The following is a 23,015-nucleotide window of genomic DNA, read 5'->3' as shown; positions in this document are numbered from 1 at the left end:
ATTATTTTGTAAAAAGATAACTCATACGTGCTCATACGGAGCACTGCTAATTTATACGACTTTGGGTAATTTAGTTAGTTCGTTTTTAGATATTTTAGCCTTCATTTTGACAGAGCAGCTATACTTAACCGGCTCTTTTTAATCTTTAACATCGGACTGTAATCAATCGTATAGTTTTTCGTTTTGTTAATGAGTAATATCTACATTTGTAAACTGGTTTTCTGGTTTTTGAAGTGGCTGTCCTTCCGATAGTGCTGCCTAAAGATATATAAATATTGGCCTTATTTTGAAAATCTCACCGGATATAGAGTGGTAATGGCGTCCGAATAAAGATATATAAATATTGGCCTTATTTTGAAAATCTCACCGGATATAGAGTGGTAATGGCGTCCGAATAAAGATATATAAATATTGGCCTTATTTTGAAAATCTCACCGGATATAGAGTGGTAATGGCGTCCGAATAAAATTTGACTTAAAAGTCAGTCAGTTGATCCTCGGTGCCGCTGCTGGGCGGAAAAGCTGTTAAAAGACTTTCTCACTGGAACTTCCATATCGACGTATTTTTTTAGGTAAATCCGAGGAGAAAATAACGACAATATCTACTTAAGGTGAGTTTTGCGTGAAGAGTTTTAAATTTCAACAGTTTTGTAAACTTTTTGTGTTCGGGGCTGTGGCTCTTTCGCTAACATTAAAGCTAACTATGGGCTAACTTTGTTCTTTCTTCTAAATTAGGAGATGTGGGTCTGCAGTGCAGCATTAGTTGCAGGCAGTAACAAATATCAAAGGTTTATTTTAACTAAATACAGCTGTATACTCTCGAGCTGAAACGCTTTCACCGTTGACTCCCTGAGTTGCTTTATAATTTGCTTTTGGGTCATTAAAAGTTCACAGAATCAAGCTAGACCAGCAATGACGTCGTTTGCTAAATGCACTGTCAGTAATGCCGGGATAACGGCTAATTCATTTAATTTATATCTTTGGTTGTCTGTAGAGATAAAGGGCGGGGCGGGTTTCGCAAGTGTAGAAAGCCTCCTAGTGCATGTCATTTCGACTAGGGCTCACATTACAAAATTAGCCCAATCACTCCTCAAAGATTGGTTCGTCTTAATGTTGTTTTGTTGTTTTTTTGTGTTTTCTCTTCTTTACTCTGTCAGTTTTACGTAGTAACAGTCGATTGTCAAGTTTCAGCCTTTCCTATTTTACCTCTAGTGATATTCTCAAGAGCCTCTCCCTGTGGCTTTAACCAAATTATCAAAGTTTATAAATGATTTGAATTCATTTTCATAACAGAAGCAATTTAAAATAATGGCATGGATAGGAATAAGATTCTGAACACTAGCAGATTAATCGTAGCGTGTCAACACCATTGATTGCTCTTGCATGAACCCCTCCTGCTCTGACTGATGGGCTTCACATCATCCTGGAAAGGATTTGTCATCCACAGAAAACATTCAGTCCAGATGTAATGTTGGACATCCATCCTTTATCTATACTATCATTATAAATGCACTCTCCTTCTTTTACAATTCATTTAAAATAATTAAATTCTTAATTTAATGAGTTTTTCTTTTTCTTTTAATCTAGATATGATCCAATCCTTTTTATATGGCTTAGAGAAGGCTGAGATAGCCTGTTAGTTTCTCAGCTAATGGAAATCTCACATCAAATATGTTTAGGGTCATCACCTAGCCATACTATCTAAAAAAAAAAGCCATACATTTATAGTGAGGACATTGTGTAAAATATGCTGTTTTGCTACACAGGTTTATAGTTATGTGGAAATAAAGACATTTTTATATTTTCTTTTTACCAGAATTTATTTTGCACATTAAAGGGCAGAGCAAGCATTAAAGGCCGATCTCGGCTGATAAAAGCTGATAAATATTTGTTGCTTTCCATTTCAGCTGGATGGCAGTTAGTTGCAGAGGGTGGGGTGATGTGTCACTCTATGCTTTTGAGTGACATGGCTGGGTAAGGTAGAAGATGTGTAATGCTAGGGGCCAGTTTCTCATCAAATTTGCAAGGAAGGTTGTTGGAACGACGGGTATCATGAAACCTTTCGAATACCTGAAGATTTCTAAAATCTGGTGATCTTTTGGTCAGGTGCTTTGACAGCAGTCTGCGCCCGTTTATGTAGAGCTACTTTTGCGTCCAGGTTTATTAAACAGCTGTATAATTTCTACTTCATAATGACATGAACATTTCACAAAGTAATGTTTAATCTGTGAAATGATTTCAGTACTTAGATTTTGGGACATTTTAGTGGGGGGGGGGAAATCCTTTTGGGTTTTACAGAAAAAAGGGAACTGGAAATGAATGTGCTACTGTGATAAAACGGGGAGCTCACTGCACCTGTATTCAGGCTACTACTTAATTTGATTGAAAATAAGAAATGTATCTGTTTTTTATCAATTTTCCCCACGTATAGGAATAGCAGCTTAATTTTCTTTCTTTCAGATGTCGGACATACAGGTGCTGGTCATAAAATTAGAATATCATGAAAAAGTAGATTGATTTCAGTAATTCCATTTAAAAAGTGAAACTTGTATATTATATTCATACATTACATACAAACTCATATATTTCAGATGTTTATTTTGTTTAATTTTGATGATTACAAATGACAACAAATGAAAATCTCAAATTCATCATATCAGAAAATTAGAATATTACTGAAGACCAATAAAAACAAAGGATTTATAGAAATGTTGGCCAACTGAAAAGTATGAACATGAAAAGTATGAGCATGTACAGCACTCAGTATTTAGTTGGGCCTCCTTTGGCCTGTATTACTGCAGCAATGCGGCGTGGCATGGAGTCGATCAGTCTGTGGCACTGCTCAGGTGTTATGATAGCCCAGGTTGCTCTAATAGTGGCTTTTAGCTCTTCTGAATTGTTGGGTCTGGTGTATTGCATCTTCTTCTTCACAATACCCCATAGATTTTCTATGGGGTTAAGGTCAGGAGAGTTTGCTGGCCAATTAAGAACAGGGATACCATGGTCCTTCAACCAGGTACTGGTAGCTTTGGCACTGTGTGCAGGTGCCAAGTCCTGTTGGAAAATGAAATCTGCATCTCCAAAAAGTTGGTCAGCTGCAGGAAGCATGAAGTGCTCTAAAACTTCCTGGTATGTGGCTGCGTTGACCCTGGACCTCAGAAAACACAATGGACCAACACCGGCAGATGACATGGCACCCCAAACCATCACTGACTGTGGAAACTTTACACTGGACTTCAAGCAACGTGGATGAAGTGCCTCTCTTCTTTTCCTCCAGACTCTGGGACCTTGATTTCCAAAGGAAATGCAAAATTTACTTTCATCAGAGAACATGACTTTGGACCACTCACCAGCAGTCCAGTCCTGTTTCTCTTTAGCCCAGGCAAGACGCTTCTGACGCTGTCTGTGGTTCAAGAGTGGCTTGACACAAGGAATGCGACAGCAGAAACCCATGTCTTTCATACGTCTGTGTGTGGTGGTTCTTGAAGCACTCACTCCAGCTGCAGTCCACTCTTTGTGAATCTCCCCCACATTTTTGAATGGGTTTTGTTTCACAATCCTCTCCAGGGTGCGGTTATCTCTCTTGCTTGTACACTTTTTTCGACCACATCTTTTCCTTCCCTTCGCCTCTCTATTAATGTGCTTGGACACTGAGCTCTGTGAACAGCCAGCCTCTTTAGCGATGACCTTTTGTGTCTTGCCCTCCTTGTGCAAGGTGTCGATGGTCGTCTTTTGGACAACTGTCAAGTCAGCAGTCTTCCCCATGATTGTGTAGCCTATAGAACTAGACTGAAAGACCATTTAAAGGCTTTTGCAGGTGGTTTGAGTTAATTAGATGATTAGTGTGTGGCACCAGGGGCCATCAATTTTGAACCTTTTCACAATATTCTAATTTTCTGATATGATGAATTTGAGATTTTCATTTGTTGTCATTTGTAATCATCAAAATTAAACAAAATAAACATCTGAAATATATGAGTTTGTATGTAATGTATGAATATAATATACAAGTTTCACTTTTTAAATGGAATTACTGAAATCAATCTACTTTTTCATGATATTCTAATTTTATGACCAGCACCTGTATATGTGCATTGATTTAAACCTCTGAAATGTAAATCTCTAGCGGAGGCAGGTTTCACCCACAGTTTGTAATATATAGGAAAATGTTAAGGTGCAAATGAAGTTTAATAATACCACAGCATGCTTAGTCACAAAAAACAGGGAACTTAAGCTATCCTGAGGATGACAGTCAACCCCTAATGGCTCCTTATGAATCAGTTGAAGTTTGCAGCCATCATACAGCTTCAATTCTCAGTTTAAAATCTACTCTGGCTTTGTGATTCTTGTAGGACCATTATTAGGGTAAAGCAGTAGTGAAAATTCAAACTTCCTCTTTTTCTTAGAGGCCAGTGTGAACTGAGTCCTCCATAACGGAATCAAAGCTAAGTTTTCTCATTTAGATGGAAGTTTTCTCCATCAGACTGGAGGCAGCTGCTTCATTTGGTTCATCTTTTATTAGAAGATTTACTGGATCACCCAGGAAGCAGCTCAAAGGTATCTGCTCCTAAGGATCTCTGTTTGCGGGGATAGAATCCTCAGTTTACAGTGGAAACAGTTTATTATTTCAGCACATAAAAAATAAAAAGTTTTTGCACATGGCTTGCGTTTGTTATATTTTGCTGAAACTTTTGGATATAGAGTCAAAGGGATTCCACCAGGGGAAAAAAAGTTCCCTTCTGTGATGTAAGGATCTCCCCTTCCCTTTCATATAATCCGGTTTCCCTCTATTATGTTCCCGTCCTGGTTGCTGGCTTGGTCAGTGGAAAATGCCTGAAGATGTGGAACAAACGCTATTGTTTTTCACTGTCCATGAAGGGTGCAGTAGGTGTGTTGTGCTGTTAGAAGGGTCCATTATTTTTAGGTTAACTTGCTGTTGATATACTTGTAAAATGTCTTACTATGTTACTGCTAAATCCAGTGATGTTTTTAAGATTAAGGTAAGATGGTTTGTAATGGAAAGTCTCCACATTTGGGTACAAAACGTACAAAACCCCGCAAGATCAGCAGATGTCATGTGCAGATGTTGAGCTCACACAAGGAAGAAGGTTAAGGGTGACTGACTGAGAGTAAAATGAGTTTATGTGCTTATAAGATAAAAAAAAAAAAAAAAAAAAAAAAAAAGGTTAGTTTTTTCCTCTCTTGTATTAGCCTGTTGATCTTAGGCAAACTCCTGCTGTGAAGTTGTAATAAAAAGGGGATATATCAGCTTGGCCGCCCTCTCCTCCTGAGAGATATTGCAACCTTTTTATGCAACATAGGAAACATAAATGGACTTAAAAAAACATATCCTGTTCCTACTTGCTAATGTAAGCAGGTTTTGCTAAATTGATTGACTAAAGTTGTATGTTGTATTTAAGCTTTGGAGTTGTGTAAACACAGCTGATATGGTGGCGAGTAGCATTTGCACTGAGGTCAATGGACTTTGCAACCCAAATGAAATGTGAAAGATTTTTTTTTTACTCGGACTGTACAGCAAGCAAAGGTGGTTAAATCATTTATTTTTTAGAGAAAACGTGCAACTTGATGACTATTTCTTTCACTAACAGTTACTTAGTGCTGAAATGACTGTCAGGAAAGTAAATATAAATTAAAAAAAACTTTGAATAACTACATCTGTTAGGCAGGTTTTCTTCTCGGGGGGTGGAAATTATTAAACCAAAGTCTTATATCCATCCCAATTTCTTACTCCTATAGTAGCACATGAATGTGACGTGTAAGGAAAGGGTAGTGATCTTTCAAAATAGGTCTCCAAGAGTGCAACGTCAGTGAAGCAATATAGACTTCCAGCTGTATTAGCAGCGAAGGCAGACATTAAGGGGCATTTCTTTCCTCAGGGAGGGTGAATACAAATGCATTTTGAACTTTTCAGATTTTGATTTTGTGGGGAAAAATATATCTTATTATTCTCCTACTTCCCAGTTATACAAAAAAGGAAAGGTTCAGGAAGTATGAGTTACTTTGACATGGTATTTATGTCTTAAATAACCATCAGACTTCAATAATAAAGTTAAATTTAAACATAAAAACCTGTAAGACCATGTATCTCAAATTCTAAAGGCTGTAGATGGGTTTTGTAGCCTTCTTGTTTTTGCAGGAATCTTAAATATAACCTTGTAATATAAATGTTAACAGTCTTTGGGAAGGCATGCTCAGGCCTGTCCTCTGTCAAATAAGTTTATTTACAACCCTGTTTTTTTTCCTGCTTTTCAACTTTTGTTGCACCGTTTTTTTTTACAGAGGCAACCCTTAGAGCATCTCTGAAGAATTGTCAGCTGTTAGGATGGAGACTGTACTATTCAGCCATCTTTAAAATTAGCAAGCGCTGCTTTAGAGTTGCTGATCTTGCTTGCAGCGTGTGTCTGTTGCTGAGGTGTGAATCTCCACATTGTCAGCATTTTGCAGTGAGCTTTGATGTTCGTTTAAAAGCACATAATCATCTCTTATTAATGTCTAAATATTGTACCTGTCAGTCTTAGTAATATGACATATTTGTATGTAAATATGATTTCAAGGTGCAATATCACTAAAAAAAAGTTAGCTTCACATGTCATAAATTGCTTAGTTCAAAACTACATAACTGTTTCCATAATTATTAATCTGTTAACATAAAACACTGGAAAGGCATTCCTTAGAAAAGACCTCTGCCAAGCAGGAAATTTTGCTCCATATTTTGCCTTACACCTAAAGCTAAAACTGGCACATGATCTGGATCATTACCAAATGTTTTGCTCTCACAGTCTTCATTCACTCTGCTTTCTTGATTGATGTTTGATTGCGTTTTTGCCTTTAGTCTTTTGAGTCAGATGCTGAAGCTGTCAATAGTCCCTTCTGCCACCCTCTGGTTTAGTGGGCAACTGCTTTTTCTTCAAAATAATGTTAAAGAATTATTTTAAAAATTCATACACCCAGATTTTGATGTTGATTATCACAAAAAAATGTATTCGATTTTCAAGTTATCCAGTACACAGATGGACGGAAAAACAAATAAACACACAAATTCGACTAAAATCCTCCTCCTTGGCCGTGGTAATAAATATTGAAATAAGTCAGTTTTTTTTTTTTTAAGTTTGCATGATTTGTGTTTGGAGCTTTGTTTGCCTATTTGATAGCATGCCAAGGTTCAGTTTAGGCCTGGGAGCTCTGAGGAATGCATCTGTTCATGTCTATCTTAAGGCCGTTGTCAGCAGCCAAATTCCACTGTGCTTAGTAGGAAATTTCCCTGTCAACATTTAGTGGGTATCACTGTTTTCTTGATTATGTAATCTCAAAATCCCGTATCCTTAGACTCTTTAGCAGAGTTCATGCAGCCTTGGAAGAAATCTTGTATTCTGACAAATACTTTGGTTTCTGATGTTATATCTTGATTTTAGAGGCTTAACATTATGTTCTAGTCTCCAATGGATGTTTTTCATCTTTTCCTCTTGTGAGGCACTAAATGGTGTTGAACTTTCTAGGTTGCTCCTGCAGTGTGGTGGACTGGGTGGACTTTAGACCGCAGCATTGTTTACAGTTATGGGTCAGGCTGTGTTTGATTGTTTAAAAAAAGTCCCACCGTGTCACACAGAGCCAAGGGTGTGCAGGCATTTTGTTTCCATTCACTGTTCCCATTATATTTGGAGGAAGAAAGAGCTTTTATGATGAAGAATTACCTAGATATCATTACTGGGATCTTTTTTTTGTTATTGGTGTGCTAATGTTGGCTTATACATTGACCACAAGACTGGTTAAATATGTTTTTTTTTCAATTCATCAACACAATTTTAGCTGCGGAACATGTATATTTCATCTGAAGGAAACTGATATATTTATTTACTTGTTATTCTGGGATGGTTTTCTGGAATATTTGAGTCAGCTGATATTTAGAGATCTTTGCCTTCCTCAAATGCCTCCTCTAGTATGGCAAAGTTTTCAAGTTAAGGTTATATACAGTTAATAAGAAAGGACCGCCTGTGTTTCATTGTTGAAGTATTGTCGTAGCATAAGTTCCCTCTAAAATATATTGAAAGCCTAACTTTTAATCTGTTTTGTTTTTTCTAAATAAGGGAAAATGTTAAGCAGTGGTATTTTTATTTTTATTTTTTTAAGAACATTTTTGTCTTGAAAGATTTACCCCTGCAAAGATTGGGATCTTTGCACAATCTCTCAAGATCAGGGATCTCCAATCCCAGTCAAGTTGTGTTGGAACAAGGATGCATGTCAAAGTTTCAGGAAAGTGGAGGCGCCTGCTCTTTATTGTCCACTTCCTGGGTCCTCTCTCTTATCTTCTCCTCTTTTGCCCATCCCATTAGCTTTCTTTAGAATTAAAGTCATAGAAGTCAGGTAAACATGACAGAAATTGTTTTGGATCACTAAAATATTTTCCTGTACTTTCTGTCATTTGCAAAAACTATTAAAAGCAACATTACTGTTTCCTGTAGGAGAGATGCAGGCCCACAGTATCACCGACTCTCTTCTGTTTTTGCAATAGATTTAGTTTGTGGGGTTTATTTGGGGGTTGTTTCACACTAGAACCATCTGTATTTTTGTCACTAAACTAATCAAGACTCAATCTTCAGCCTTCTCTTTGTTTCTATTGAAGAGCAGCTAAAACAGTTTTTGTGAAATAAAATATTTGCATGTCCTTACCAGGAGTTTTGATTGCAGAGGGTTCTGCTTAGCTTTCTTTTTTAGTAGCATCCATCAGTCTGACAGCTTGTTTTTCTAAGACTTTCTTTTAAAACAAAAATAGATCCAGCATCACCAAATTTTTCAGCTGTCTGTAAATTTTTCAGCTGCAAACACAGAGTCGTCCGTCATCACGGCCATTATTCACAGCAACTCTGCGTAACTTTGCACCTCCAGCAGTGCTAGATGCAATCTGCCACGTGTTCACAATTGCTGGTGCATTTTAAAAAGTGCCCGTTTGAGCTACCTGACTGTGGATTCAAATGGCATTAAAAGGATGATTGTTCATGCCGTCGGTGAAAACCACAAAGCTGCCCACTGTCCAAGAAGTCCTCTAGAGGGCACAGATCACTGACCACTCATCCTCTGGCTGTCCCACTTCACTGAAAGAGACCCAGTGTGATCTTGGCTGCATGATGGATCTTGTTTGACTTGAATTTGAATTAGAAATAAGAGTTTTTGTTTCATGATAAAACGTTGGTTGTACTTTAGACTGGTTTAAGAAAATCAAGCAAAGATTCGAGAAATGTAGGATTTTCTGTCTGAGTAAATTAATTAAAATGCAATATATTTTTTTTTCTCCTAGAAATCTTGGAAATATTTTTTTTTAACCAGAGCATATTATGGGCCTTTATATTGAGAATGTTCTGAGAATACTTAAAGAAAAGAAATTTAACTAGACATGAGATTTATAGCTCTGTTAATTTTTGTCTCTATAAATAAGATGTGTGATGATTAATATAAACAGTAGGTTCAAAATCAAATGGGGGGAATAAATGGGAATATTTAGATATGAATGGCTCAGTCCTTCCATTAGAATCCCACTGAGACCTGTGCGATGGCTGGTTTCCCAGTCGGAGGTGAAGAGCAGGTTTTCATCCACAATGTCCTTGTACATTGCTGCATTCATATTTCCCTCTAGCTGAGTAGTTTTCAAATTCTTGTGCTCAAAAATCCTGCAATGCTGCCACTACCATGCTTTACTAAGGGATGGTATTGTCCTGGTGATGAGCACCGCTTGGTTTAACCCAGGCAGGATGTGGCGTTCACATCAAAAACTTAAGTCTCATGATCTGAAAATCCTTAAGGTGTCTTTTGGGAAACGCTTTTTTGATGATGGGGTTCTTGATCCTCTCCTTGAAGACTCTCTCCCCTGGTCATATAGATTAACCCGCCAGCACTACCAACCCGCCAGGAAGCAACCCGCCAGGAAGAATCCTGGTGGTTCCAGAATACTTCTAATTGCTAATAATGGAGGCCACTATGCTTATTGTTTATCTTCAAAGTGGCAAAAATGTTTTTTTTTTTTTTTTTGTGCCTCAAGACAATTGTGTCTCAATGGTCTACAGATAATCCCTTTATCTTCATGACTGGTGTCGTCAAAATCTGTTCAGATCCATAAAGTGTTACAGACAGGCTTTCTTATATTCATAACCTTCATAATATATTGAATTTTAAGGTTATGAACACTTATAAACAGCTGTTGCTGATTTTAGGCAGCAATTTTTTTTGACGTTTTTAAATTTCATTAGGCATGTTCACCTTCTTTTCATTCGGCTAGCTAATCTGAATCGTTCAATTCCATTTCGGTAGCGAGATCATCTGTGATAGTAGCACTAGAGATCTTCCAGGAATGTGAGTAAAACTAGCAGGACTAGCAGTGCACAGGATGAATGAATGGTAGCCAGCGTACTTGGATGACATCTTACACACTCTGCTTTGTTTTAAAAAAAATCTAAATATTAAAAAAATAACCGCGGATGTCTGGGGGACAGTGATTTGCCTACATGTTATGAATGCTGGTGTACCATAAATAATAAATCATGAACAGTTTAGTTTTTGCCTTCAAGTCGTTGCCCATAGAAAGACGTTACTTGGATATAACCTAACCGACTATCTTCAGAACAGCTCCAAATGACACAAAACTAATATGGATGAGTAGAACATGATGTAATAACGAAAAATCAAGGGCCCAATGTAAAAAAAACTGGCGTTCCCCTTTAAAGCTTGATATAGTAATAGTTTAAAGTGATGGGAGAATCCAGCTGAAAAGAGGATTCAGGATGATGAGGAAGGAGGACCACTGAAAGAAGAGGATGGGGAGATAGAATGAAGCGGTGAATACGAACGAGAAAGTATTGAGTTGGGAGGCTGTTGAGCTTCAAATGATGGACGTGGTGGGGAGAAGCCTAACAGAGGGCTGAGTGTTTTCCTCGTCTCAAGGAAACGGAAGCAGCCTGCTGTGTGTCCTTGACAGTCGCTTTTTGTTTATCTCTGCCAGAGCAGAGCCTTGGTGCGTCTCCAGAAACCTGTGTGGTTTCACTTCACTGTATTTAAGGGTTAAAAGGGTCATAAAATGGGTTGAAAAACGCCCACCTGCTGCCCAGATTATCAAAGCTGATCTCAAACGCTCTTTGTTCCTGAATTGTTTCTCTGAACTGCTTGGTTATCCTCCTTATCTGATCCGCAGCTCTACTTTCCGAGGAATTTTTTTCTCCAACAGGCTGTTAGAATTTTCTTCCTTAGTTGCCGTATTTATCTTTAAGAAAAATAATTTGATTAAATCAAATTCAGGATCTAAAGGATGTTTGTTATTTTTGCATTATAAAGTTTATGGAAATTAACAAAGCCAGTAAATACTGAAGAGTAAGATTTTTTTTATTTATTTTTTATTTTTTTACATAAATATTAAAAACATTTATATTTGCAAGGTCATTAATGGAGGGGCAGAAGGACAACACTTTGTTGTGGCTAATGTGTCTTATTAAAAAAATATTAGATACAGCATTAGATACTTTGACGTTTCAGATGATTTGTTTTATTTTAGTTTGATGCATGTTGTTGTTTGTCTTTTTTAGGTCCTGTGTGCTGAGTGTAATCTTAGGCAGCAGCGATGTCGGGCGCCTACGATGACTCCATGATTGATGTCTCCAGTGATAGCTTCTGGGAGGTGAGGCGTTTGCAATCTTTGTTTTGATGACAAAATCTCTCTTGTGTCATTCAGAGATCTTCTTCTGTCCTTGCGTGCATCAACATCTCAATTTCAAAACAAGCTGAGGGGGAAAAAACATTCTGCCCTTTCATTTGTTGTGACTTTTCTGAAACTTAAAAAAAAATAACTACAGGGGGAAAGTGGAGTCCTTCTCATGCCTTTTGGTTTTGGTCCTGATTTATTTCCCATAAGAAATCCTGCTGTATTTATTATTTTCAGGTTGGTAACTACAAACGCACAGTAAAGCGGGTGGACGATGGCAGCCGGCTGTGTAACGACCTCATGAACTGTATTCATGAGCGCGCTCGTATTGAAAAGGCGTACGCACTGCAGCTTACAGAATGGGGAAAGCGTTGGCGACAACTTATAGAGAAGGGTAAGAAAACGAACACGAGAAAAAAAGTTTAATGTGGATGAATGCTTTTGCAAGGCTGTGTGGGCTACCAAAGCTAACTCTAACAGCCTAAATAATGTCTCTAGGCCCTCAGTACGGTACGCTGGAGCGAGCATGGGTTTCCCTGTGCACAGAGGCAGAGAAGGTCAGCGAGCTCCACCTGGAGGTCAAAGCAGCTTTAATGAGCGAAGACTTCGAGAAGCTGAAGAACTGGCAGAAAGACTCGTACCACAAACAGATGATTGGAGGCTACAAAGAAACCAAGGAGACTGAAGATGGTTTCCGCAAAGCTCAGAAACCCTGGGCCAAGAAACTTAAAGAGGTGTGAGTTTGAACTTGTAACTTTGAGACTTATCAGCAATTATTACACGGGTCTTGTTCTAAATTATAAACAATGATAAAGTACATTACTTAATCAGTTCCCATGATTTTATCAGCTTATCTTTGTTTTGTCCCCTCACCATGACAACAGTCCTGTTAAATAACAGCAGAAGCAACGTCACCCCTGAGTGTACGAGTTATCACCAGACAGGTCATGGTGCCAGAAAGCTGTCCTGTGTGGGTTTGAGTCAGTGCAAAGGAAGGAAACAGTGAGGGCTTTACAGAGAAATGAGCCACTCTGTATATTCTGGTGCTCTGCTTTTGTTTTAGCAGCTGGAGTTATTTTAATTTCTCAGTTTCTATTAATGTAAGAACATAACCTAAAAAGCCACTGAGGAGTCTGCAACTCTCCCCTCACTTCCTCTGTCTGTGACTTAACAAATTGGCAGTATCCTGCCACACACTGCAAGCGGTTTAGAGGTTGCGCTAATTGACTATCATGCAAAAATAAATTAAGGTAATCAACTTGGTGAGTAGTATAGGCAGGGCATCAACAATGGACACAACCTCTATCTGTGGTAGTCAGACTAGCAGCTTCATATCCTAATTGAGGAAACTTCACATTTAAATAGCTTCTTTTTAAACATCCTGCATAAAGGTTATAAACTCTCTGGGTCGTAATAAATCGTTGTAAACTCAGCAGCCATCTTTGTTTCCATTTAACCTTTTCTTTCCATCCATAATCCTTAAATTGTATTATTGTCTGTTATTTATAGACCTATACCCACTCTCTCATCCATCAGTTGGTGTTTCCTTCTGTTCATCTGTTCACCATTTTTATGCTCTTTACCCATCTTGTCATTCTTCCATTGTCTGTTCATCTTTTTCCTATTCTTTGTCTTCCTCACTATCAAATGTAAAAAAAAAAAAAAGTAAGTAAAATAAATTCAAAACTCTGAGAATTCAGGACCAATGAGTCCGGAAAGTTTGTTTTTTAGCATATGAATTATCGCCAGGAGCAAAATAATTTCCATTTTACCGTCAGCTATTTGGCAGCTATACTCACCTGTTTACTTTGATTCTGGTCCCTGCAGGTAGAGACGATAAAGAAGTCGTATCATTCAGCCTGCAAAGAAGAGAAGCTGGCAGCCAGCAGGGAAACCAACAGCAAATTGGAGAGCAACAACAATCCAGAAACCCAGAAGAAACTCCAGGAAAAAGTGGAGAAATGCCAGCAGGAGGTTCAAAAGGTAGAATCTGCTAACTGTGAAAGATCCCTCATATGGGGGTTTCATAGTACCGGTAATGAGATAAGGGTTGTAGTTTTCATTACTGCGCTCTCTGCAGACAAAAGAACGTTATGAGAAATCCTTGGAAGAGCTGGAAAAGTTGACCCCTCAGTATATGGAAAACATGGAGCAGGTGTTCGACCAGTCACAGCAGTTTGAGGAAAAACGAATTCGCTTCTTCAAGGAGCTCCTCCTGGAGGTTAAGAAGCACTTGGACCTCTCGACCAACTCCAGGTCAGACCGGAAGACTAAGAAAAATCAAACAGACTGGGCTTAGATGTGAATAAAAACTCTGTTATTGATTTATTTTATTCTTCTGTCAACACAGATTCCAGACAATTTACCAGACGCTTGAGGATACGATTTCTGGCACAGATGCTGAAGATGACCTGAAATGGTTCCGATCCAATCATGGTCCTGGCATGCCCATGAACTGGCCACAGTTTGAGGTATGTAACCACAGCACAGATTTATATCAATTAAAGGGTTATACAAAGAGTAATCGGTAGCATCTGCCCAGAGGATCACAGAGATCAAAGAGTTACAAACATAGGCTGTATTTTTATATATGCTAATTTTATACCAACTTGTAAAAAAAAAAAAAAAAGGATTTCCTAAATGGGAAACAAAAAACATTGAAGTGCATTGGTTTGTTGTGTGCATCTATCCTTTGCATGAATCTGTAGCCTTTTGTTATCGTTTGATCACCCAGGGATGCTTTTAGCTGCAGGGGTTTCAGGATGGTGCCGTTTCCCCGTGGGAAAGCCAAAGAACCTGCTTGTGCATGCATTGGTTCATATGTTGCTGAGGGCTTTTTAGGCTTAACTCTTGATGTGAGGTGCCTTTTCTTCACTTTTATTTGTTTGCTCGACTTTTTAGAAGGCATGAAAGAGAAAAACTGCATGTTTGTGTTCATCAAACCTGCAAATGTTTGATAGGTTTATTTAAACCTACAGATTTAGACTGACGTCCCCATTAGTCCTAACAACATCTGCCTCCCCTCTTCATGTTTGACAGAATTTGGACTGGTCACAACCTCGCTCTAAGAGATGGTCCATTGTTGTGAGTTCTGCATGAGAAAGCTATTCTCTCGCAGTGTCCCTGGGGGTTCTCTATATTCCCACTTAAAATCTTACACTTCTTTACATTGTGTGTGTTTCATCTGTATTTCATTCTGTATTAAGTGGTTATACAAATATAGATGGAAACAAAAGTTCCTCAAGCATGGGCCCAATATTGTAATTAATTTTTAAAAGGTTAAGGTTTACATGCCAATTTGTGCAGTGAGGATAATCATATGAGACTAACAAACCAGATACCTATTCAAAAATTTTAAGTCGTATCAGAACATTAAAAAATAAGCAAAAATAAAATGATGCTTAGTTAGTCAAGGTATTTTAGTAGTACATGCTGGTAATGAATGGAGGGAATATCGAATCTGATTGTCTGCTATGCCATAACTGTGGTGCTTATTTTACTGCAGACCAAAGGGTCTGTTCTGTATTTATCGGATGTACACAGGAACAAAACAAGCTGTTTTTCTATTGATTAAGTTCTTATATTTTTCGATCCTCTGCTCCACTGCTTCACATTTCTCGCTAAGCCTTTGGTTTTGGGCAATTATCTCTGTATTCCTTCTTTCAGCGGGGGATGGAAACTGCTTTTGAGCAAATATTTGATTTTATCTCCCTTTTGCACACACATGCATGCACCAACCATGGATAAAGATCAGGTTCAGTGTTTGGCTGTAATGTTTGTATGGTTGTGTCCACCAGGACTGGTCCGTGGACCTGAACCGAACCCTGAGCAGACGAGAGAAGAAGAAACCGTCAGAGGGTGTTACACTGACAGCCATCAGTCAGACAGGATCGGACCAGCCTGTTCAATCTGCAAAGTCCACCAGCAGGTATGCATCAGGCAATTTCTTCTGCGCACTTTACATCATATCCTCCTCTAAAAAAAACACCTATTATCTCCAAGATATGAGCAGCACCAGTATGAGATTTTATTAAATGGGGTTCCAATTGCAACAGAAAAAATTTGGTTTGTGTTTAGTAAGAGTTTTTTTTTGCCACTTTGCCAAAACTAATGTGGAAATACTCCTCGCTCACACAGAGACAATACAAGTACAGGAAAGTTAAACGTTTTGATGTTTTCGGTGGAGTGTTGAACTAAATGCTCAGTCTAGTAAAAACCTGGAATCAAATTACCATATTTTCTGGACTATAGGGCGCACCTCACTATAAGCTGCACCCACAAAGTTTTTTTTAAACTGGAAACATACATATATAAGCCGCACTGGGCTATAATCTGCTTATATCTACTGAACTCTCTCCCACTAAATCTCTAGGGGAAGCTCAACATATAGTCCCTAGTGTAGAGTTCAAGAAGAATGCTAGCGCCCATCAGGTTGTTAGCCCGCAGGGGTTGGGCCCAGTCTCTTCATTGGTTTGGCAGCATTAATGTGGCAAATAAATATTAAAAATTTGAAAATATGGGACATTTGTTCTTACATCATGTCTTCTGCTAGCATATTGCGCTAAATGAAAATTAATCCCTTATTCTTTCATTTCCAATTTGACTTCCCCCTCTGGCGGTTAGGAAAATCCACAGAAAAGCTACACCTTCTTATAAGCTGTATGGTTCAAAGTGTGGGGGGGGGGAAGTAGGGGCTTATAGCCTTGAAAATACAGTGTTTGAAAGGTTTGGAAACGTCCTTATGAAAAAAATAGATCAAGGGAAAATATGTGATTCTAGACTTTCCTTTTCCTTTGTCAAACTTTTTTTTCTCCATTTGTCTTTTTGTTGTCCACCCATCCATTCAACTATTGCTGACTACTTCACATTTCTTTCATCGGTCTATTCATCATCTACATTTTTGACAGGCCTTCCAATGATCTGTCAGGCTATTTATGATTCCCTATATCAAGTCTGACCAGTTTTAAAATATATACTATATATACATTATGAGCTTCTTTCTTTATACCTTTTAACAAGATTAGGTAAAAGCGAGAGAACCTGAAATTTGAGATTGGTAAAAAAAAAAACTATTTAATTCTTGTCATTTATATATTATATTATGTCAATAATATATGAATCCTAATTTATGCTAGAAAATATATTGTAGTGACAAATGTATATTTTAAATGTATGATAAGAATTGTTTGGAATTAGGATTTAAACACACTTAAGTTTTTTTGACTAGCAGTTTCCAATAATCCAGTCCATCTGACCCAGTTACATGGGACTGTTTTCATTCTTGGAAAGCAATTATTCTGGGGGAATGTTGGTAAGAACGCAAAGGCCATGGCTCTATACATGTAAAGATAAAATTGTAGCCACGGTGAAGCTACTGATGATGAATCACCAGATTCTATCGTTATGCAGAAAGCCTCTGCCAAAACGTTAATGTTTGCTGCTGGGTTATGTTATCTGTGCTTTAACATACACGTGCAGGATGTAGTGGAGATCTTAAATCACCAGAATTCTGCAGGAGTGTATAGAGGAGTCAACAAAGGGAATTCCAGTCATTTAAAACATTTGACCTCTGATCTTTCATCCGCTGATTTGCCTGGCCCTCCTCCCACCATTGTTAGTGTTTTTCATCACATGTATGCATGAGGACTGTCTCCACACATATACATGTAAAAGAATTTCACCTGAAGTTTCAGCTTAGTTTCAAATATAGACAAATTATATAATAAAAAAATAAAAATAAAAACACCACATAAACAAGGCTGTAACTCTCCTCTCAGATCTTGTATTCATAAATCAAAGATATTATAATTGGACTGCAATTCCTTCTGTTACATCTCACCAATCTCCCACTAAAGCAGTGTTTTCTGTAATAACGCCACCAGCTCGACTTGATGAGCGTGGCGTGACTATGTAAACAAAGGCGGTTACTTTTCTTTTCCCTCCAGAGCAAACTTGTTGCTGCCAGTGTTTGACGGTCCACTAACTTTGTCAACAGCAAATGGAAACCTTTTGTTTCCTCTGATAAAAGTTGGCGACATTTGTAAGTTTTGTGCTTTGATGCGGAAACTTAAAGTGGTAAAATTCGCCCTATTCAGGTGTTGTGAGTTTGTTAAAGGATGCTCAGCTAATGTATCCTTGCTGGATCTTTTGTGCTTGATATTAAATACAAATTAAACCTAGCTTGTTTTACTAGAATTAAAGCAATATACTAATAGTGTTAAACTTAAATGCTACAAATAAATATAATTATGAGTAAGCCACAGTTCTGTTAGAGATGTCAAATAATCTAATATTTGATATAAAACTGGGTTTTTATTATAAAGACCAACTGAGCTAACTATGAGCCTTTTTAGGGGTTCAAACATTACATTTTAAGATAATATGGAGATGAAACATTGTCTTATATACTAACCTAATCATATTTTTTTGCCCCAGTTTTCTCTGAACAGGCATTACAAAAATACACTTTGCTGATTGGTTCAAAGATGGCATCAGATTGAAGCTCACCAAAATAAATCTAAGTTAACTTAAAATACTGAACCACCACTGTAGTATAGTCAGGAAAGCTGAACAGTTACAAACTCCAGTCAGAAACAAATCGACATTCAGTTAAAACATTTTAACAGAGAAAGCCAATAGAATGCATTTCTAAGCATCTCTAAGATGCTTCCTGGACTGGTTGAATGCCTTGTGTGCATGAGGTAAAGCATTTGAATTCACGCACTGCTTGCATGCGTTTCTTTTAGAAGGTGGATTTGCATCTTTCTACAGATCAGATGGTTACACTCCTGTCATTGGTATGAATTGAATTCATTTTGCCCTTTCTGTTAATCTTTTAAACTATATGTATTCAGTTTTTACTGGTGGGGAAATATACAGCTTTAAAAAGAAAAAAAAAAATCAGATGCTCGAAAATATACAAACAGGCTGGTTAGATGTCCTTTAGTAAGCTGGTGTCAACTACAAGCTTTTTGTAACTATCAAGAATCTTTTGAGATATTTATTAGTAAATAAAATTAGTTTGTTTCCTGGCATAGACATGGTTTTGGGCATATTTTGGGAAATTTTGGCAGACTTTAGATTCCCGGCCCATTAGTTAACTTGCTTTAGGATCCAAAACTTTGTGCAACCTGTGTTTTGCTGATGGGACACTAGATGGCGCCCATATTTCTAACCTCTAGGCTCTATTTTATCCACTCTGTGCAATGCCCCTATAGCATTGGCAACAATAATGGCCTCAAAGCATAATGTTGCCACCACCATGCCTGACAGTTAGCTGTGTTCTTAGATTTAAAACTCCCCCTCTGGACTCTTCCAAATATATTTCTTTTCACTTTCCTCCTGCTAGAAGTTTGTAAATATCAGTGGCTGCAGATTACTGTTGAGCCCAAAGCTTTCAGTTGCACAGCAGAGCCTTCTCTCCTGGTCTGTACCTCAGACTGAATTGTTAAACTGGCTTCACTTTGTTGAGTGAGACTGCTCTTTCAGTTCATATTAGGCTTGCATATTGACTGTTCAGAGTTTGTTCCTGAACATCACATTTCCTTCCAAGTAGGGTAACTGCAAGGGTAACATTTGTTCATTCAGTTGAAATGTGGTCAAAACTGGATGTGAAAGTTTTCCCAAGCACATATCCAGAACACTTTAGGAATAAATAACAGTCATAATTAACAGTCAACCTTTTCCTTTTTTGTTTTGGTTAAACCAATTAAAAACTACCCATTGTGATGAAGAGTAGTTAAAGATCCAGCCAGAAATATGCCAGAATTTCATCCATGCCTCCAAAAAAACCCAGAAGTAACCCAAAAGGTCGGCATCCAGTTATTGAAAAATAAAAAAAGAGAAAAGATTCGAATTAAAACTTAAGGTATCGGTTGACCTTCATGCCAGTGACAAGGCAGTGATCTACACCTGAATGGCAGCTCATTAATTTTATTCTGTTCTATCCATCTCAATGTTTGGAGTGTTTTTAACTTCACTTGGCTTTGTCTCTGTCCAAAGGGGTAAGTACGTCTCAAATGTGTTTGAAATTTAACAACCCATCTCTCACTTTGCTCCATGTTATCAGCCTGACAGTGCCCACAAAAACAGAACCAGTGGGTACAAATCCGTTTGAAGAAGATGAGGAGCAGGAGGAAGAGATGGCTGAGGAGGAGCAGACCACAGTCAACCACGTCACTGTGAATAAAGAGGAAATAAAAACGTTGGTGAAGCAGACGACCCTCCGCCAACCCGCAGCCTCTTTCTCCTCTACCGTTTCCATCTTTGACTCCTTAGATTATATTTGTTCCCCATCTCTTTGGTTACTTTTCTTTTGGTATCCATCCTTTTTCTCCTCAGGTCTCAGGTTCTTGTGTTGCTCTGCATGGTCTCTGAATGGCACTGCACACAAAGTCAGTGTGTGTCTGTCTTTCACACGTGACCGTTTCATGTTTTACAGAGTTTAAACCTTGTGATGCGCATGGAGGCGCATGTCTTTGTTGTGGGAAATGTCTGTTTCTTACAGTCAGATCCGATTACATCTTTAGAGACTGATTACTCTTTGTGGTTCATTCCCAATTTGTAAAGAATCAAATAAAACATTTAAAAGCTGCTTTGGGTCTGACTGTAAATCCCCTGTTGTGCATTTATAGTTTCCCAGTTGTCACAACCAAGTTCTGTCTGTTTAGGTGGCTCCATCTGCTGGCTGTCAAAGTTAAAGCTCCAATCAAGCATTTGCAATGATTTTTACTGCTTGGTCTTCGTTTTTTTTCTCATTAACCTGCTGATATGTTTTATTTTTTTCTTTTGGCTTACCTCAAACAGCATTGCCAACACCTTTTCCTTTAAGCTCTTCATCTCTTAAAGGCAGGGACAAAATCATTTCCTTTCATCTTGACTCAATACACAGATAAGCAAATGATGTACTGGATTTGACTGAGGCAAAGTGTTTTCTTCATATTATTCACTCATTTGTGGCTTTTAAAATGCACTTTGAACTTTTATGTGGTTTGTTCTTGCTGGTGTATTTGTCTCACTTCTAATCATTGGAACCTTTAAACCTGGCATGCTGAACCTTCCCCCTCAATTGCACTGGTTTATTTAGCTAAGGAAGCTTTTCTGCCTATTTGTTCAGTGCCAACAGCTCAGAGAAGACTCCAGACTGGTCAGACGAGGACACGGTTGGGAACCCTTTCTCCGCCAACGGTGATGGCAATCCGTTTGAGGAAGAACCCGAGTCTCCAGTCATTTCTGTTCCCGTTAAAGCCCTCTACGATTATGAAGGACAAGAGCAGGACGAGCTCAGCTTCAAAGCAGGTTTGCAACCTAAATAATAACACATCAACTTCCGATTAAAAATGTAGGACGAAAATACAGGAAAAAGGTAAAATAAGGAAAGTGAAAGGCAAATGGAAACATATGCCTCTGTCCTTGAAATAAACAAATCCATGTTCTTTTTTTTTCACTTTTACAGGTGATGAATTTACAAAAATCGGAGAAGAGGATGATCAAGGCTGGTGCAAAGGCCGACTCCAGAATGGACAAATAGGTCTCTATCCTGCTAATTATGTCGAAGACATCCAGTAAAGAGTTTTCCCTGATGCCACAAATGTGAAGAAAGACGAAAAAGTTTAGTCAAAATCAGCTTGATTTTCCTCCATAGTAATTAAATGAATTAGTTTTCTACAGCTTATACAAGGACCACTGTTACTTCCTACAGGTTGGCTTTGGTGTTAGCAAAATTACAAAAACAGGAAGCTGACCATGCGTTACCAACTGGGGAACAGCTGCTGTGTCTAATGTTACATAAAATCACATCAATGCTGTTACAGAAAAGCTATTCAAATGTGTATTAGGAAATTCAATGAAATGTGTATGTTAATAAATGTGTAAATATCTATATATATATTGTTAAAAGAAAACACTGGGATGACGACCTGCCTTGTGACGTTAAATGCAGCCTTATTATTTAAGCCCTTTTTAAATTCTTTAAGGGAGACTTTTTAGTTGATATGCTAATAGAATCCAGCATATGAATATGGAATACATTTCTTTTCATAACCCAGATCCCTTATGTGTAATTTGTTTTAAATTTGCTCTTACATTTTGTTATTTTGCATATTGTAAGAACAATTTTTGAGTGATTGAGTCTCATCTTCTCAACATCTCGATTCCTTTTTTAAGATGTCAGGCTAGTGCAGATGAATGTATATTCAGTGATTTTGTTTTTTGTGTTTTTTCATGTATTAACTCAGTTTTTCAGATGCAAGATATTTTCAACCACTGACCTTCTCTTTTCTGTAAATGGTTATCCCAACAACATAGACTGCATTTTTATTTTTTTAATCTTTTATCATCCATGCAACACTGAATGTATTTCTGACTTGAATCTGCAGGTTTTAGTTCTCCTTCAGGCCAATTGCTCTGTGATGGGAAAATATTTTAGTGCTTGTTTTAGCAATAGAAGCAAGCCAATTGTTGCATAAATGCTGGGATTAAGCGTAATCCAATAGATAAAGAATAATTTATAAGGCCACAAGTGCTTGTTCTGTTTCTTATTCTGTATTTGAAATGGTTTTGTACATTGAAATTATTCTTTTGAGTATTTTTCTGAAGCCGTTTTATTTGTTAAATCTGTAAATAGGTTTCCTTTGCCTTCACCTAAAGCACTCTCTTATAACAAGAGTAAAGGCTAAGTAATCCACTTAAACCTTCGATATAAATGAATATATATATTTTTAACAATCCTAATTCTCATTGATCATTTTCTTTTGTCTCCAGAAAAGGCTCATAACTTCTGTATACCTGACATTGAATTAGATTTTTTTTTTTCAGGTTGAGCTGCTGTATGCCAGCAGTAACAGCTGTACTTGCACATTCAATGTTTGTAAATGTTGTATCACAACATAATAAACAGATTTATTACGCAAAAGATTTTTTTCTTTAATTTATAAGGGTGTTTACATTCTCTTTTTAACTGATAATGGACTCCTGCTCCTCATCTGACAAAAACTAACCAAAATGCTCCGGATTTAATAACATTCTGTATTAGAAGTAGTTTTAAGAATTTTCTAATCCTGGTAGTATACCGTAATAAAAGTATACAAACTGGGGATATATATTGCTTTTTCAATTAAGTTATATACCATTTGTTGTTGGGTGTTTTATTGAGTGGTTATTTAAGCCAATTTCTGCCAAATCAGAGTATTGATGGTCTCACTATTATGATGTTGCTCACTGATGTAGTTGTAATAATTTGTAAACGAATGCTATAACATACTGTTAAAAATATCTAATATAATCTCATGAGATGGCTTTATATCTTAAAAACTTAT

General features: G+C 37.6%; 1 protein-coding gene across 3 annotated transcripts; it reads left to right on the top strand.

The window, feature by feature from the left end:
- The first annotated feature begins 456 nt into the window (after positions 1 to 456).
- On the top strand, positions 457 to 22,612 carry pacsin2 (protein kinase C and casein kinase substrate in neurons 2). Of its 3 annotated transcripts, XM_038294198.1 has the most exons (12): positions 457 to 610; positions 11,585 to 11,676; positions 11,938 to 12,094; positions 12,199 to 12,434; positions 13,528 to 13,683; positions 13,781 to 13,956; positions 14,051 to 14,171; positions 14,740 to 14,784; positions 15,498 to 15,628; positions 19,769 to 19,903; positions 20,816 to 20,997; positions 21,155 to 22,612. In XM_038294198.1, exons 2-12 carry the CDS (start codon positions 11,620 to 11,622, stop codon positions 21,265 to 21,267), a joined length of 1,509 nt encoding a protein of 502 aa, XP_038150126.1. In that variant the 5' UTR covers positions 457 to 610; positions 11,585 to 11,619; the 3' UTR covers positions 21,268 to 22,612. The 3 variants fall into 3 exon arrangements, with proteins under 3 accessions (XP_038150126.1, XP_038150127.1, XP_038150128.1); XM_038294199.1 differs by lacking the exon at positions 14,740 to 14,784; XM_038294200.1 differs by lacking the exon at positions 19,769 to 19,903.
- Positions 22,613 to 23,015: the final 403 nt, after the last annotated feature.

The sequence above is a fragment of the Cyprinodon tularosa genome, unplaced genomic scaffold, assembly GCF_016077235.1.
Source record: "Cyprinodon tularosa strain WSP-4 unplaced genomic scaffold, ASM1607723v1 ctg336, whole genome shotgun sequence".
In the NCBI taxonomy this organism is placed as follows: domain Eukaryota; kingdom Metazoa; phylum Chordata; class Actinopteri; order Cyprinodontiformes; family Cyprinodontidae; genus Cyprinodon; species Cyprinodon tularosa.
This window is presented reverse-complemented; position numbering and strand designations above follow the sequence as displayed.

What these genes read in the sequence shown, in the direction of transcription:
- pacsin2 (XM_038294198.1), top strand. Translation starts at nt 11,620, where the DNA reads ATGTCGGGCGCCTACGATGACTCCATGATTGATGTCTCCAGTGATAGC. An exon ending in CCAGTGATAGCTTCTGGGAG is followed by an intron (nt 11,677 to 11,937) that starts GTGAGGCGTTTG and finishes TATTATTTTCAG; the next exon opens with GTTGGTAACTACAAACGCAC. An exon ending in TCTGCAAAGTCCACCAGCAG is followed by an intron (nt 15,629 to 19,768) that starts GTATGCATCAGG and finishes CCATGTTATCAG; the next exon opens with CCTGACAGTGCCCACAAAAA.